The sequence below is a fragment of the Mus caroli genome, chromosome 16 (assembly GCF_900094665.2).
Source record: "Mus caroli chromosome 16, CAROLI_EIJ_v1.1, whole genome shotgun sequence".
In the NCBI taxonomy this organism is placed as follows: domain Eukaryota; kingdom Metazoa; phylum Chordata; class Mammalia; order Rodentia; family Muridae; genus Mus; species Mus caroli.
Genome location: NC_034585.1, coordinates 12,627,824 through 12,645,647, shown reverse-complemented (window position 1 = coordinate 12,645,647; position 17,824 = coordinate 12,627,824). Strand labels below are relative to the sequence as shown.

Sequence of the window (17,824 nt, the reverse complement as noted above, 5' to 3'; positions counted from 1 at the left end):
CAGACCATCACAATGGCTGTTAAAAATAAAGATTTTTTGTGTGTGTTTTATTATGGCAGCTGTTTATTGTTTTTCTCTGTGTCTGGTTTCTAATTAGAAAAAATAGTCTTAAAAGACATTAAAAGTTTATTTAAAAATTATCTATGTCAATGTATCTAAGTTTTGTATAACATCTAGATCTTTTTTTGTTTTGTTTTTGTCTTTTTGTTTTTCAAGGCAGGGTTTCTCTGTCTAGCCCTGGCTGTCCTGGAACTCACTCTGTAGACCATGCTGGCCTCGAATTCAGAAGTCCACCTGCCTCTGCCTCCCAAGTGCTGGGATTAAAGGCGTGCACCACCACTGCCCGGCAACATCTAGATTTTAAAGCACAATTTATGCTTCAATACTTTTTAAACTGACATTCAACAACCGTGATTGGAGACTAAAGCCAGTGAGGGTACAACCACTGAAAGGACAGCCAATATTTTCACTGTTGTTTTTAGGCTTAGTCCTAGGGAATGATGGGACGGCTCTCAAAGCATTCTACAACTTAGATGAGGCACTTATCTTCTTGACCAGATAGGCCATGGATACTTCCAAGGCTGGATGTTAGCCAGCATATATTGTGCAAATAGGAAGGTCAACACAGGGCTGGAGAGATGGCTCAGCGGTTAAGAGCACTGATTGCTCTTCCAAAGGTCCTGAGTTCAAGTCTCAGCAACCACATGATGGCTTACAACCATCTGTAATGAGATCTGATGCCCTCTTCTGGGGTGTCTGAAGACAGCTACAGTGTACTTACATATAATAAATAAACAAATCTTAAAAAAAAAAAGGAAGGTCAACACAGAGGAAAATGTACATATTGCTTCTGAGGGAAGGTATATGGCCGACAGGATTTTTATCCAAATAGAGATGGAACAATTGGTCCGAAGACTAAAGGAGTTAGAGGGTTCTCCTAACCACAAAGAGCCTCAACTGACTTCGAAAGAGAAATAGTTAGTTTTTGGTTACACAATATTCAACGCCCAGCAGAAAGAATAGCTTTAAAATCTATAATAATAATAATACAAAGCAAAGAAACAAAAATCTTGACTCTAAAAAGAGAAAAAAATCATTCGGGTCTCTTATCCTATTAAATCCCATGTGTGGGCAATCACAACAACTCCAGCTGTGATACAAATCCAAGCTCTGCCATGACCCAGCAGTGAACAGCACAGAGGAATTGAGGTCAGATTCTAGAGTCAGCAGAACCAGGGACTCCAGGTGAGGGGTGTTGCTCCCTTTACTGGTTTTCCATTCCAACATAGCTTATGCAGGGACAAAGCAGCAATGATAAACATACACTTTTCCCAGATGTGCTCACAAGTCTCATGGCCAAATGGAGACTGTATGCATAATGTCCTTCAATGTGCTAAGCTAGGGGGAAAATACCCATCTTGCCATGGCATTACTTGGGCAAGTGGAGGGAGGCATTGCTCCCTGAAGGGTATTCAAAAATCTAAGGGAGACGAATTCATAAGGAGGATAATGTAGGAAAGTCTATGTTATATTCAGGCTCCAAGTTCTATGTATGTAAATGCATTCAGATAGATTCATCTAAACTCATCAGTATTGATAACCTTCAATCAAGCTTTGGTTTGTTGCATTATTTTTCATTTGATACTGTTGGCACTCAAATGACTAAGCTTTACACTCTCTTCCTTTTAATGCATTTCACCATCATCATTTTTTCTTGAAGTTGTTCTTTTCTATCTCACCAAATTATATTGAAAAAAGATTTAGTTTATTTTTATTTTATATTTATGATTGTTTTTCCTGCTTCTATGTCTGTGTACCAACCATATGCATTCGTTGCTCACAGAGTCCAGAAGAGGGCAGTGGATTCCATGGAACTGAAATTGAAGTTACTGGCAACCAAACCTGGGTCTTCTGCAAGAGCAACAATTGCTCTTAACCTCTAAGTCATCTCTCTAGATCCACTTGCCATATTCTTAATATATAGCTATCAGCATTTAAAAAAAATAAAACCAACCATAGCCCTGAGAACAAACTATAAAGAATGACTATCCTGAAATGCACACAGTCATGGTTTTCATGGATCTCTCCTTTATTGGATTATCAATTGACATAATCATCTTATTCTTGCTTAAACCTAGCATTCTAATCTTGTAAAATTTGTGTCACCTAGGACATGCAACCATTTCAAACTAAACTCTCCGTGGTGCCGGATTCCAACTATTTCCTTCTATAGAAAATACATAGTCTCTTTCCCAATCAACAAGTAAGGTTGGGAGTTTTGTGGTCCTTTTTAGGCAGGTCTGTGCCTCTCAGCCTGGCTGTAGAGGATTCATTGATCATAATTGTGCTGCCAAAATGATATTTGGGATCCCAGCTCTCAGAAAGGAAGATGATGTCAGGAGAGAACAGACTAGAGAAAATTATATCAATATTAATATAAAAGAAATCAATAGGCAGAGAATGACAAGAAGCCACCCCCAACCTGGTCTTCATTCAACAAATGGAGTATACTCATTGAAAGCCCAAACTTGTATGAATATTGTACACAACCCATAAAGAGTGATGGGCCTCTGATCCAGTGTATCTGGAACACACTTGTTTGTTTGTTTGTTTGTTTGTTTGTAGCTCACTAGCTCACTCTCATTCTTTGGAGAGTTTCAAATTTTTACATAGACTATATCTGTATTTCTAATCACAGAGCCATGGTCCAGTTCATTGCAGTAGGACACAAGAACCTATATACTTCAGCAGGTATTCCTGGAACACTCCAGTAGACCTCACATCTATATCTAGAAAAGTTTGGATAGAAATATTCAGAGAAGGTGAGAATTATAAGAGGAAGTGACAAGCTAGCATTTTATTAGTGCTGCAGAAGGACTATAAACCAATAGCAAAACCACATATTCTAGAAGGACTAAGAAAACTATTCAAAGAGAAAACTAAACTTGGTGTTTCCTTTCACGTAGCCTAAGACAGTCTTGAATTCACTACTTTTGGGAATTTGGGAAAATTGTAATTCTCTAAAATATCAGCCCATGGGAAAAGAAGGGCAGGATTTTTTTTTTTTTTTTTGCAACTAGGGACTTTAAAAACAAACAACAACAAAACAAATATTATTTTGCCATGTGTGGTAGTGCACATCAGTAATCTTAGCACTCAGGAGGCAGAGACAGGAAAATCTCTGAGTTGAGGCTAGCCTGGTCTACATTGTGAGTTCTAGGATAATCAGGGCTAAGTAGTGAGAGACCCTGTCTTAACAAACAAACAACAAACAAACTTAACCACTGGAAGAAACAAACAGAAACCCAAAGCGGACAGAAAACCCCACTGTCTTGTGTTACATCAGTAAGCCAGTCATTTTGTCCTTTTTTCTCCTATGCTGTAGTCCCCCTTTACAGAATGGCTTATCAAAAAACTGCTCCACTTACAGTAGTATCTTTAATTCATTAAGGGACTCATTTCCTACTTTGCCTATCTTTTGGTTAGAGAATGAAGTCACCACCCAGGCTCTAAGCTCCTCTTCTGTACGTATCTGTGAATACAACTTTCTGAGAATCCTTTCCATTGTCCACTCCAAGTTTTCAACAATATAGTTTATTTAATATTTTCTTCAATATATATCTTTATAGAGTATGCCTCTGTTAATCTAGTTTCTCCTCAAGTTCCATGCTAACACATTCTTGACAAGGAATTATTTAGTGTTTTTTCGACACTAGAAATACTGTTAATGCAGTTTCCACTCAAGTAGCAGCTCTCTGTCCTGTTGGTTTGAACATACATAGACAACTATGTTCAAGTGCTTTAAAACATCCAAGGAACGGCGGCTTCATCTTCCAAATTAAAATAATCCCTGAACCAGTATCTAGAAATTTAAGAATGTACGCTCTTTGGCTTTTCCCAGATCTATAGTATGTGAAACCTACTTTATAACAAATCCAACTAGTGTTCCTATAGCTTTTTTTTTTTATATAAAAATAGGAGATCTTGGTCTTGATATTTATGAATTTTATATTTAAGAATTCCTCATTAGTTAGAGAAGTACTATTCCTTTTCCTGGCTTACTTATGTTTTATTACTAATTAACAATAATTATTGAATTCTAGTTTACGGTTGCCAAGCCAACGACCACCATATCCCAGAACCCACTTGGCTCACCTCCCACCCTTACTTGTTTTACATCATTTTCCATATAAATAAGGAGAACACCCCCTCCTCACTCTCTTCTCTTCTCTCCCCTTCTCTCTCTGCCACTCCCTTGTCTCTCCCTCTCTATAAAACCTCTTCATGTGGAACTGCCTGGGCCTAGCGTGCTTCCTGGTGACCCGCTATTCTAACACATCACTGGTTACTGCTCCAAGGCTTTGCTTAGCTAGGAGAGAGGGTGACCTGTAGATCAGCTCTCAGGCTCCCTAAAGAGCGAGAGGAACAGCCTAGACAGTAGCTCCCTCAGTTTGAGCCTGTGGAACTTGAGACAACAGCTTTCGCAAGGGGCGGGGCGCGGAAAGGGGCGTCTCCGGAGGGAAGGGGGCGGGGCGCAGGAAGGGGCGTCTCCAGAGGGAAGGGGGCGGGGCGCGTGATGGGCGGCTTCCGGATGGGGCGGCGAGCCGGAGGAGGACTGTGCACGTAAGAGATGTCTGGAGCCCGCCGCCCCGGCACGTCCAAGGTACGCAGTGCTGTTGCTATGAAAGCAGAGGGCGGGCGCGTAACCTCTGTGGGCTTCTCGTGTGTCCCTGGTCCGGTGAAGGGAGCTGGTGCGCCCAGTCTGACCGGCACGAGCCCGTTGGTGGCGGTCGGTCTAGGCAGAGTTCCCTCGCTCTGCCTCTGCCCAGGTCTGCTGAATGGTCCTAGGTACCAAGCGGGTGGGCGGCTGACAGGGAGGACGAATTGATTCGGAGTGAGTGTGTGAGCTGGCGTCTGGCAGTTCATTTGCCTCCGTTTTATTTTGTTGCTTAACACACCAAGACAGTAGTGGGTATTGGAGTATCTCTTCTGTCCCAGGCATCTTTTGCTACACTTTGCTTTCCCGCCTAAACTTTGTGAGAGGCGTGCTTCTCCCGTGTCTCCTGCAGTCCCTGTATACTGTAGGCACGGAGTGTAGGAACTGTTACATGGATGAAATTTAAGTGATCCTCTACATTTCTCCGACATTGTGTTTCTCTTGGATCATATTTTGCCTTTTCAAAGTTCCTCAATGACAGATGATTATTTCATAATACTCAAAATTTAGAACAGCTTCATTCCCTCGCCTGCTCTTCATTTCACTAAATGCTAAACTCCCTTCACACTACCATTCGTACTTATTTCTCAGATAGCCTTGAAAATGACACTGTGAACTTTGTAACTTATAACTTATAACATATAACTTATGATTTAAAAGACTAATTTAAATTTAAAAGACTAATTTAAATTTCAGAAAGACTAAAACATGAAAAAATCAAGGAATTAAAACATTTCTAAATCTAACATAAATTAGTTCTTGCAGCTCTCGATACCCTTGCCATCTGTATACATTTAAGCGTCCCTAAAGTTCTGATTCACTCTTATAGCTGCTCATTCACTTCTCCTAACTGCCCAGCTCCAAATTTTGACCTTGTGCCTATTCTCAACTTTTTGTTTTTTTTTATTTTTTTCGAGACAGGGTCTCCATGTGTAGACCAGGCTGGCCTACCAGGCTGGACTCAGAAATCCGCCTGCCTCTGCCTCCCGAGTTCTGGGATTAAAGGCGTGCGCCACCACGCCCAGATTTTTTGTTTGTTTGTTTGTTTTTCGAGACAGGGTTTCTCTATATTACCCTAGCTGTCCTGGAACTCACTTTGTAGACCAGGCTGGCCTCGAACTCAGAAATCTGCCTGCCTCTGCCTCCCAAGTGCTGGGATTAAAGGCATGCGCCACCATGCCCAGTGCCTTTTCACAACTTTAAGAGTTTGCCCTGGACTGTGATTTTTAACTGTCACTACAGCATAAAGAAATTACAGTGTGTTATGAAACCATTTGTTTATCAGGCCCTAGCAATTTTTCCTAACTTAGAAATCTGTTGTTTTTGTTATTTCTTTCTGCCCTCTTCATTTTATTAGTTTCCAATAGCTTTTCTTTTCAGTAGTTGTATTACTTAATTGTCATGTAAAGATTGTCTCAAAAGTGAAGCAGCTTTCCACAAGTATTCTGACTGTAGCTTAACCTTACGGTTGTAGCCCAGGTTTCTCAGAGTCTTCTCCCAAGTTCACTGAGGTGGGGGTGGTGGTGGGGGTGGTGGTGGTGGTGGTGGTGGTGGTGGTGGTGGTAAGTTTCAGTTTGTTAGTTCCATAGGATGGCTCACAACTTTGTCAACAGCAAATGAGACAGGATCTCATGTCACACAGGCGGGCTCTGAATTCCTCATCTTGGATCTACATTTCAGTTTTGAGGATTACATGTAGCATATGCCACCACACCTGGCTTTCATTTAATTAATTAACTGGTTAGCTAATTAATTTGCTTTTGGTGGAGGGAGCAGGGCTTATGGCAGGTTCTGTATACTTAGTGTTTTAACTATGTCATTATGCCTTGGGATAGTTTCTTTACTGGACTTGTGTTTCGTGCTCTGTTCGTTTCTTTCGTCTGCGTGTGTTTTTTCTTAGTTTGGAGAAGATCTTGTGGTCTATGGCATTCACCTGGGATTCTTCTTCTTTATCTATTACAATTATTTGAAAGCTTGATCTTTTCATTGTATCCCAGATTTCTTGGTATATTCCTTTCCTGTGAGTTAAAAAATTCATACTCTGCTTTTTTTGGGTTTAGAGTTCCTACTTTGTCTTCCAGTCCCAATCTTCTGTCCTCGGTTTGATTCATTTCTACTTGTTAGACTTTCCTTTGAGTTTTCCAGTTATGTTATTGAAATTTCAGTTTATCTTCACTTCAGTTTGAGGGACCTACAATGTTTTTGTGTCCTTATTGAATCCAGTTTTCTTTCTTGGTTTTGGCATTTAATTACTGATTATTGAGTATTATAACTATGTTTTGCCATGTACTGAAATGCCAGCTATTGGTAGTTTCCCCTTGTTGGACTCCTTCCAGATATCCCCTACCTCTTTGCTCTTTCCCAGATCCACTCCCTCTTCATTTCATCTTCAGAAAGGAGCAGGCCTCCAAGAGGTAACAGACAAACAGGACAAGACAGGATTAAAAAAGACAAGGTGAAAGCCCTCATATAGAGGCTGGACATGGAAACCCAATAGGAAGAAAAGAGTTCCAAGCATAGGCAAAAGAGTCAGAGACACACCTGCTCCCATTGTTAGGAGTCCCACAAACCCATGAAGCTAACAGCCATAACATATATGCAGAGAACCTGCTGCAGACCCATGCAGGCCCCATGCTTGCTGTTTCAGTCTCTGTGAGTCTATGTGAATCTTAGTTGGGTCATGTTCTCCTGGTGTCCTCTGTCCCCTCTGACTCCTACAATCTTTCCTCTCCCTTTTCTACTGGGTTCCCAGATCTCCGATGGGAGGGACCCGATGGAGACCTCCAATTTAGACTCTTTCTGAATAATATCTGGTCCTGGGTCTCTGCACCCACTTGCATCTGCTGCCAAAGGAAGCCTCGCTGATAATGACTGGCAAGGCATTGATCTGTAAGTATAGCAGAATATCATTAATGATCATTTAGTTCTTATTTTTTTTTTTTTTTGTCCAGTTATATTTGGTTTTACCCTAGATCTCAGAGCTATCCAGTCTCTGGTTCTTGGCCATTCAGGCAGTTTAGGTCATGGCCTCTATCTTGTGGCATGAGTCTCAAGTTAAACCAAACATTGTTTGGTCACTTCCACAAATTCTGCACATCTTGCAGGGCAGGATAGGTTCTAGCTTTCTGTTTTGTTAGCCTGCAAAGTACCTTCCTATACCAAAGAGACTAGAACATAGGGGTGAAAACTCCATACAGGCACCAGCTGGACCTCTCCAGGTTCAATGAGCTGTGTAGATGTCCTCAGCAATTGGGCCTCACTGTTAGTTTTCAGAGAACAGCCTTCTACCAGCCTGGGTTGTTTAGGAAACTCCAAGGGAACCCCTTGACCAATAATTCAACTGAATGCAACCCAGTTCCACCAGTGGAAGCCTTGTCTAGCTACAAAAAATGGCTAGTTCAGACTCTATTTTCTATTCCTAGGAGTCTTCATTAGGGTCACCCTCAGAGATTTCAGGAAGTTTACACTATACAAGGTTTTTGTACCACTTTCCCAGTATTCTGTACTTTTTTGGCTAATATTCACTTATTAGTGGGTACATACCATTCATGTCCTTTTGTGTCTGAGTCACCTCATTCAGAATATTTTCTAGTTCCATTTGCCTGCAAAACTCATGATGTCCTTGTTTTTAATAGGAGTAATATTCCATCATGTAAATGAACCACATTTTCTGTATCCATTCTACAGTTATGGGACATCTGGGTTGTTTCCAGCTTTTGGCTATCACAAATAAGGCTGCTATGAACATATTGAAACATGTGCCCCTGTGGCATGGTGGGGCATATTCTGGGTATATGCCGAAGAGTGGTATAATTGGGTCTTTAGGTAGATATATTTCCAATTTTCGGAGGAACCTCCAGATTGATTTCCAGAGTGGAACTAGTTTGAAATCCCACCACAATGGAGGAGTGTTTCTCTACATTCTTGTCAACATGTGCTGCCACCTGAGTTTTTGATTTTAGCCAATCTGATTGATAGGTAGAATCTCAGGGTCATGTTGATTTTCATTTCCCTGATCACTAAGGACTTTGAGCAAGTGCTTCTCATCCATTTGAGATTCATCTGTTGTGAATTCTCTGTTTAGCTCTATATCCCACTTTTTTGATTGGATTGTTTCATTTTTGTTGGAGGTTAGCTTCATAAGTTCTGTATATATTTTGGATATTAGCCCTGTATTGGATGTGGGGTTAGTGAAGATTTTTTTTTTCCCAATCTGTAGGTTGCTGATTTGCCCTAGTGACTATGTCCTTTGCCTTATACAAGCTTTTCAGTTTCATGAGGTCCCAATTATCAATTCTTGATCTTAGGGCCTAAGCCATTGGAGTTATGTTTAGGAAATTTCTCCCTCTTCCCCCTGCCTCCCTGTGCCACTGAGTTCAAGGTTCTTTCCTACTTTTTCTTCTAGTAGATAAGATTCAGTGTACCTAGTTTTATGTTGAGGTCCTTGATCCACTTGGAGTTGAGCTTTGTGCAAGGTGACAAATATGGATCTATTTTAATTTTTCTATATACCAACTGCCAGTTAGACCAGCACTATTGATTGAAGATACTTTCTTTTTTCCATTGTATATTTTTGGCTTTGTAAAAGATCAAATGTCCATAAGTATGTGGTTCTATTTATGGGTCTTTAGTTCTATTCCATTGATCAACCTGTCTGTCTCTGTACCAATACCGTATAGTTTTTCTCACTATTGCCTGTGGTCTGGGATGGTGATTCCCCTAGAAGTTCTTTTATTGTTAAGAGTTGTTTTTGCTATCTTGGTTTTTTTTTTGTTTGTTTGTTTTTCCATGTGAAATTGAGAATTGCTTTTTCCATGTCTTTGAAGAATAATTGTGCTGGAATTTTGATTGGGATTGCATTGAATCTGTAGATTGCTTTTGATAGGATGGCCATTTTTACTGTTAATTCCACCAATCCATGAACATGGGAGAGCTCTCCATTTTCTGAGGTCTTCTTCAATTTCTTTCTTGAGAGATTTGAAGTTCTTCTCATACAGATTTTTTACTTGTTTGGTTAGAGTTACCCCCCAGATATTTTATATTTTTGTGACTATTGTGAAGAGTGTTGTTTCCCTAATTTCTTCCTCAGCCCATTTATCCTTTGAGTAGAAGAAGGCTACTGATTTGTTGGAGTTAATTTTACATCCAGCCATTTTGCTGAAGATGTTTATGATCTGTAGAAGTTGTCTGGTAGATTTTTTTTTGATTGCTTATGTATACTGTCATATTATCTGCAAATAGTGATACCTTGACTACTTCTTTGCCAATTTGTATCCCCTTGATTTCCTTTTGTTATCTTATTGCTCTAGTTAGAACATCGAGTACTATATTGAATAGATATGGGGAGAGTGGTCAACCTTGTCTTGTCACTGATTTTAGTGGGATTGCTTCAAGTACCTCTCCATTTAATTTGATATTGGCTGTTAGTTTCCTGTATATTGCTTTTATTATGTTTAGGTATGGGCCTTGAATTCCTGATCTGTCTAATACATTTAACGTGTTGTATTTTGTCAAATGCCTTTTCAGCATCTAATAAGATGATTGGTTTTACTATCTGGTTGCTATCTATATCCATGTCAAGTTTCCGAGTCATTCAAAGACTATGCTTGTACTGCAACCATTTCTGGGTTCTAAATTGCTAATTGTATTTATTATAACAAAGTTGGTTTTCTTTTTCTTTAAAAATCACTTCTGCAGAGGAAAAGGAATTGGCATATAGAACACCCATCCTTTCTAGAAGAGAGGTCACAGCAGTTGAGACGGGGAAATTTCAAGACAGTGGAAGCAGCTGACTCTCTCTCTAAAGCATGGCTCAAGTGTGGAGAAGGATTTCAGGACACCTCTGAGATCCTGGTAAGAAAGCTATAAAATAGTTTGTCATGAATGGAGAAGATCCTGAGTATCTAGCCTATAGTTTCTTTGGAATTCTCTTATTTTTCAAAGCACTACTTTTCTTTTTCATGCTTTGAATTCCCTTAATAATTTTATCAAGTTAGTGTTTCCTTCCTTTGTCTCTGTAGAATCTATGCATACTAGGGATGCTGTTAGGTATGAAATTATTGAGCATACTATTCTATATAAAGAGTGTACTTATGAAATATGTGTATACTCAGACTCTCTTGTCAGTCCAGTTAATTTTTGTATATGTTGTAAATTACAAAGGAGTGGTATTATAAACTAAAGATAGTATGGTTGAAGGTAGTGATAAGTGGTAGTCATATATATGAGAAGGCATTGACATTGACTATTATATAAAATGTTTCAACAGTTCATCTTAAAGTCTTGAAAAATATGAAAACAAATTTGTGTGTCTCTAAGGACTACATGTTTTGGGAAATACTCACTTGGTGAATATTAAAAAAATGCAGAGGACTATATCAAGGAGAGTATAATTTAATACTGAATATTTTACAAAATATTATTAGTGATATTTAGCCTTTCCACATGAGTCATATAAGTTAAATTATTTTTATTATTATTTTGCTTGCAGTCATTAGCAAGTGAAAAGACAGGTATTACTGAAAAGCACCTGGAATTATCTCCAAGACCAAAGACAGGTAACAATGTTTTGTTTTAATTCTTTCTTTCTTTTTTTTTTTTTTTAACCTCTCATTTTGGAGACCAAAACTTTGGAGTCCTTAGACTTGTATGCACCTCACTAAATTCCTAAAATCTAAAATGTTGATTTATTGACAATGAGCTTAAGGCTATTTTCCAGTGATTTTTTTTTTTTTAAGATTTATTTATTTATTATATGTAAGTATACTGTAGCTGTCTTCAGACACTCCAGAAGAGGGAGTCAGATCTCGTTACGGATGGTTGTGAACCACCATGTGGTTGCTGGGATTTGAACTCTGGACCTTCGGAAGAGCAGTCAGGTGCTCTTACCCACTGAGCCATCTCACCAGCCCCGATTTTTTTTTTTTAAATCTTTTTAAAATGTCACAGTTTGGATAGTTTGCATATTCAGGGTTAAAATCAATGAAGGTAAAAGGTATTTTTGATTCATCTCAATCACAATCTACCCACTTCTTCCTGGTCCTGCTGGTGACTACTTATATTTTGGGTACGCTTACTGGGTTTACTTTTTTTAAAATAATTTTTAATTTATTCTTTCATATATTATATCCCGATCATAGTTTCCTTTCTTCTCTCCTTCCTGTTTCTCCCCCTAATCCCAATGCATTCCTCCTCTATTTTCCTTCAGAAAAAGGTCAGGCTTCCCAGGGATATCAACCAAACATGGCATTTTAAGTTACAATAATACTAGCTACCTTCCCTCATATTAAGACTGGGAGAGGCCACCTAGGGAAGAAAGGGGTCCCAAAAGCAGGCAACAGAGTCAAAAGACAACCCCTGCTTACACTGTCTCATAACTCTCATAAGAAGACAAGCTACACACCATAGCATATATGCAGAAGGCCTAGGTCAGACCCATACAGGCTCCACGATTGTCAGGTCAGGCTCTATGTGCCACTGTGAACCCGGGGTTAGTTGATTCTGTGGATTTTCTTATGGTATCCTTGACCTCTCTGGCTCCTATAATCTTTCCTTCTCTTCATCTTCAGGATTCACTGAACTCCACCCAATGTTTGCTTATGGGTCTCTGCATCTGTTTCCATCAATTGCTAGATGGAGCCTCTTTGATGACTGTTATATGAAGCTCTTGTCTCTGGGCTATCTGGCCTCTGGTTCCGGGACCTTGAGGCAGTGGGGTCCCTCTTGTGGCTTGGGTCTCAAGCTAGACCAGTCATTGCTTGTTCAATCCCACAATTTCTGTGCCCACCATTACATCTTACTGGGTTTATTTTAGTCATAGAATCTAATTCAGCAGTTCTCAACATGAAGGTCGTGACCCCTTTTGGGTGAATGACCCCTCCACAGGGTCACCTAACACCACTGGAAAAGACAGATATTTACTTTACAACTCATAACTAGCAAAATCACAGTTATAAAGTAGCAACAAAAATAAATTTATATTTAGGGGTCACCACAATATGAGGAACTGTAGGGTCGTAGCATTAGGAAGTTTGAGAATTACTGATCTAGTGGGGTAGCTCAGGTTTAGAACATCAGGGAGATAATGAATTTGTTTGAATAAATAAACAAATGTTTTGGTTTGAATTCTAGTACCACAAAAAAATTTTCATATGGAAAATAAACATGATTTATACTATAGGAACCACTGCTACAAACTGGTGAATTAGTTATGGATGCTTTCTAACTACAAATATAAGGAAACTATTCACAAAAATTAGGAGTTGATGTTATCTTCACAACAATACATCCAGAGAATCCAGCTTTTTTGAGTGCTGTAATATTAATATGAGGTTGGTTCTCCTGGGTGAAAGGTGGCAGCTTGGTATCTTAGATTAAATTCTTGAGGCTACTGTTGGTGCTGAGGGTTTTTAGCCAATGAACTTTGGCTTCTATGGGAAGATAGACCTTTTACAGAACCTTGGCTAGAACCTGTCACATAGGGTTATCTCCACTAAAGATGGTATGATGAAGTTAGGGAATTAAAAAAAATATTTATTTTATGTATATGAGTGATCTATATGCATGTACATCTGCATGCCAGAAGAGGGCATCAGATTACATTATAGATGGTGTGAGCTACCACATGGTGGCTGTGAATTGAACTCAGGACCTCTGGAAGAGCAGCCAGTGTTCTGAAACATTGAGGCATCTTTCCAGCCCAAAGCTAGGGATTTTTATACACATATAACTCTACTAGTAAACTTAGTGTGAATTGTAATGGAGAAGAGTGGGTATATGCAGCAGGTACCACTGACTCTGTTGCTCTCATCATCTAATCTCCCTGGGGTGGATTAGAAGAGTGAAATATTGTGATTTCAGAGATCTGTTTTCACTGATCTTGGGAAATTAAGCTAAATGATCACATCTCAGATTCTACATTTGGGAAATGGGTATATGATTGAGGGTTTTTTTGGTGATTGTATTAGGTGAGACAGGAAGATAAGAATTCTTGATGCCAATACTTGCTGTTGTGTCTGATGACATAAAGAGCTGTCTGTATGTGGGCTGTATACTGGAGTAACTTTCTGTGGTCCAGAGACTAAACATTCTAAGACATGTTATTTCATTTTCCTTTCCAGTTTATTTTCTTTTCCCCTCTTTTGAGACAGGATCTCATGTAATTCAAGCTGTTGTTGAATGTGTAGCTGAGGCTGACCTTGAACTTCTGATTTTCATGCCTCTATCTCTTGAGTGCTAGGATAGTAGGCATGCATCACTATGCTCCAACTGAAGATTCTGAGCATTTAAACCCAGGGTTTCCTGTGCTCTAGACAGACTGTCTAAACATTGAGTTACTTCCATATCCAGTGATCTTTTTCTATGTGAATGAAAAATAAAATACCCAAAATATTTCTTTAAAATTTATAAAACTCTGTCTTGTAGAATAAACAGGCAGAAATCATTTTGCAATACCTTTTGATATTAGTTCAGAATTATATATTTCTACTAGTGCCAGTGCTCTTATATTTACATCAGTTTATGTTTAATTTTTAAGATATATAGAAAAAAAGGTATGTCTCTTTAAATAAATATGGTTTGTGTATATTTTTTGTAGTTGTAGTATATTCAGCTTTGGGAGAAAACTAAATATTAAATAAGTTGCTACTTGTACTTAACTACAAAGCATTCTTTTGAGATGATTTCCTTAGGCTAGAACATACTTGACTCAAAATTTTGTTATTTTGTTATTTTTTTTTAAAGATTTATTTATTGATTATATGTAAGTACACTGTAGCTGTCTTCAGACACTCTAGAAGAGGGAGTCAGATCTTGTTATGGATGGTTGTGAGCCACCATGTGGTTGCTGGGATTTGAACTCCAGACCTTCGGAAGAGCAGTCAGGTGCTCTTACCCACTGAGCCATCTCACCAGCGCTGTTATTTTGTTATTAGATGATATACAACATATTCTAAAAGGCTCAAAGTTTGTACCAATGTACTTTATATATAACATGGTGATAGTTAAACCAAGATAAAGATATAAAAGGCTTATGAATAGAGGTCAGTGGGAAAGGTATGTAAAGCACTTCCTAGAATTGGTAGCTTTTAAAATTAGTATATAGTAGCCTATTAGTAAGAATTACAAGATAAAATTTTGCTCTAAGGCCAGACCAGCCAGGAGTGCATAGGCTGCAGAAGTGGCGGAGCAACTGAGACAGGGTCCTTCCTGCCTCCATATGCACCTAGGAAATGGGGTTGTTCCTGCCAGGGGAGAGCTTGCATCCAGGGAGTACTCTGACCCCGGGACTCAGGTGAGAACAATATTTTCTCTCCTGTGACTATCTAAGGAGGGACCCAGCCAGGAGCGCACAGGCCACAGAAGCTGCAGAGCAGCTGGGACAGGGTCCTTCCTGCCTCCATCTGCATCCAGGAGGTGGGGCTGTTCCCTAGCCCTCTGTGCACTGGTCTTGCCAAGAGAGAGCTGTCTCCCAGGAGTACCAACACAGGCTTACAGACCCACATGAGGAACAAGCTCCAGCCTGAGACAGCAAGAACATCTAACACCAGAGATTACCAGATGGGGAAAGGCAAACACAACGATCTTACCAAAAGAAACCAAGACTACTTGGCATCATCAGAACCCAGTACTCCCATCACAGCAAGTCCTGGATACCCCAACACACCGGAAAAGCAAGATTCAGATTGAAAATCATATCTCATGATGCTGATAGAGGATATTAAGAAGGACATAAATAACTCCCTTAAAGAAATGCAGGAGAACACAGGCAAAGAGGTAGAAGCCCTTAAAGACGAAACACAAAAATACCTTAAAGAATTACAGGAAAACACAACTAAACAGGTGAAGGAATTGAACAAAACCATCCAGGATCTAAAAATGGAAGTAGAAACAATAAACAAATCACAAAGGGAGACAACTCTGGAGATAGAAAACCTAGGAAAGAAGTCAAGAGCCATAGATGCAAGCATTACCAACAGAATACAAGAGATAAGAGAGAATCTCAGGTGCAGAAGATTCCATAGAAAACATGGACACAACAGTCAAAGAAAATGCAAAATGCAAAAAGATCCAAACTCAATACATCCAGGAAATCCAGGACACAATGAGAAGACCAAACCTAAGGATAATAGGTATAGAAGAGAATGAAGATTTCCAGCTTAAGAGGCCAGTAAATATTTTCAACAAAATTATAGAAGAAAACTTCCCTAACCTAAAGAAAGCGATCACTATTAACATACAAGAAGCCTACAGAACTCCAAATAGCCTGGACCAGAAAAGAAATTCCTCCTGTCACATAATAATCAATCCACCAAATACATAAAACAAAGAAAGAATATTAAGAGCAGTAAGGGAAAAGGGTCAAGTAACATATAAAGGCAGACCTATCAGAATTACACCAGACTTTTCAACAGAGAATGTGGAAACCAGAAGATCCTGGGCAGATGTCATACAGACCCTAAGAGAACACAAATGCCAGCCCAGGCTACTATACCCAACAAAACTCAATTACCATAGGTGGAGAAACCAAGATATTCCATGACAAAACCAAATTTACATAATATCTTTCCACAAATCCAGCCCTTCAAAGGGTAATAAAGGGAAAACTCTAGCACAAGGAGGGAAACACCACTCTAGAAAAAGCAAGAAAGTAATCTTTCAACAAACCTAGAAGAAGATAGCAACATTAACAGAATTCCAACTCTAACAACAAAAATAACAGGAAGCAACAATTACTTTTCCTTAATATCTCTCAATATCAATGGACTCAATTCCCCAATAAAAAGACATAAACTAACGGACTGGTTATGTAAACAGGACACAACATTTTGCTGCATATAGGAAACCCACCTCAGTCCAAAGACAGACACTACCTCAGAATAAACGGCTGGAATTTCCAAGCAATTGGTCCCAAGAAACAAGCTGGAGTAGCCATTCCAATATAGGATAAAATGGACTTTTAGTGTAAAGTTATCAAAAAAGATAAGGAGGGACGCTTCATACTCATCAAAGGTAAAATCTACCAAGATGAACTCTCAATTCTGAATATCTATGCTCCAATTCAAGGGCACCCACATTCATAAAAGAAACTTTACTAAAGCTCAGAGCAAACATTGCACCCCATACAATAATCGTGAGAGACTTCAACACCCCACTCTCAGCATTGGACAGATCATGGAAACAGAAACTAAACAGAGACACAGTGAAACTAACAGAAGTTANGAAATAAATGGATTTAACAGATATCTATAGAACATTGTATCCTAAAACAAAAGGATATACTTTCTTCTCAGCACCTCATGGTACCTTCTACAAAATTGACCATATAAATCTGTCCCAAAATGCCTCAACAGAAACAAGAAGACTGAAATAATACCATGAATCCTATCTGATCACCACGGACTAAGGCTAATCTTCAATAACAACATAAATAATGGAAAGCCCACATACATGTGGAAGCTGAACAACACTACTCAATGATAACTTGGTCAAGGAAGAAATAAAGAAATTAAAGACTTTTTAGAATTTAATGAAAATGAAGGTACAACATACCAAACTTATGGGACACAATGAAGGCAGTGCTAAGAGGAAAACTCATAGCTCTGAGTGCCTCCCAAAAGAAACTGGAGAGAGCATACACTAGCAGCTTAACAGCACACCTGAAAGCTCTAAAACAAAAAGAATCAAATTCACCCAAGAGGATTAGACAGCCCAGAATAATTAAACTCTGGGCTGAAATCAACCAGATGGAAACAAAAAGAACTATACAAAGAATCAACCAAAGCAGGAGCTGGTTTCTTTGAGAAAATCAACAAAATAGATAAACCCTTACCCAGACTAACTAGAGGGCACAGAGACAGTATCTTAATTAACAATATCAGAAATGAAAAGGGAGACATAACAACAGAAACTGAGGAAATCCAAAATATCATCAGATCTGTACTGGCTAAGTTTTGTGTCAACTTGACACAGCTGGAGTTATCACAGAGAAAGGAGCTTCAGTTGAGGAAATGCCTCCATGAGATCCAGCTTTAAGGCATTTCCTCAATTAGTGATCAAGGGGGAAAGGCCCCTTGTGGGTGGGACCATCTCTGGGCTGGTAGTCTTGGT

The 17,824-nt window shown here is 39.2% G+C and overlaps 1 protein-coding gene across 1 annotated transcript in view; it reads left to right on the top strand.

Moving 5' to 3' along the window:
* Positions 1 to 4,553: 4,553 nt before the first annotated feature.
* The window catches only part of Spidr (scaffold protein involved in DNA repair), a 220,928-nt gene continuing 207,657 nt past the window's right edge, over positions 4,554 to 17,824 (top strand). Inside the window, exons 1-3 of the mRNA XM_021185304.2 lie at positions 4,554 to 4,663; positions 10,415 to 10,570; positions 11,208 to 11,274. Of these exons, the coding sequence (XP_021040963.1) occupies positions 4,631 to 4,663; positions 10,415 to 10,570; positions 11,208 to 11,274 (256 nt within the window). The 5' untranslated portion in view covers positions 4,554 to 4,630. The remainder of the gene's footprint in view (positions 4,664 to 10,414; positions 10,571 to 11,207; positions 11,275 to 17,824) is intronic.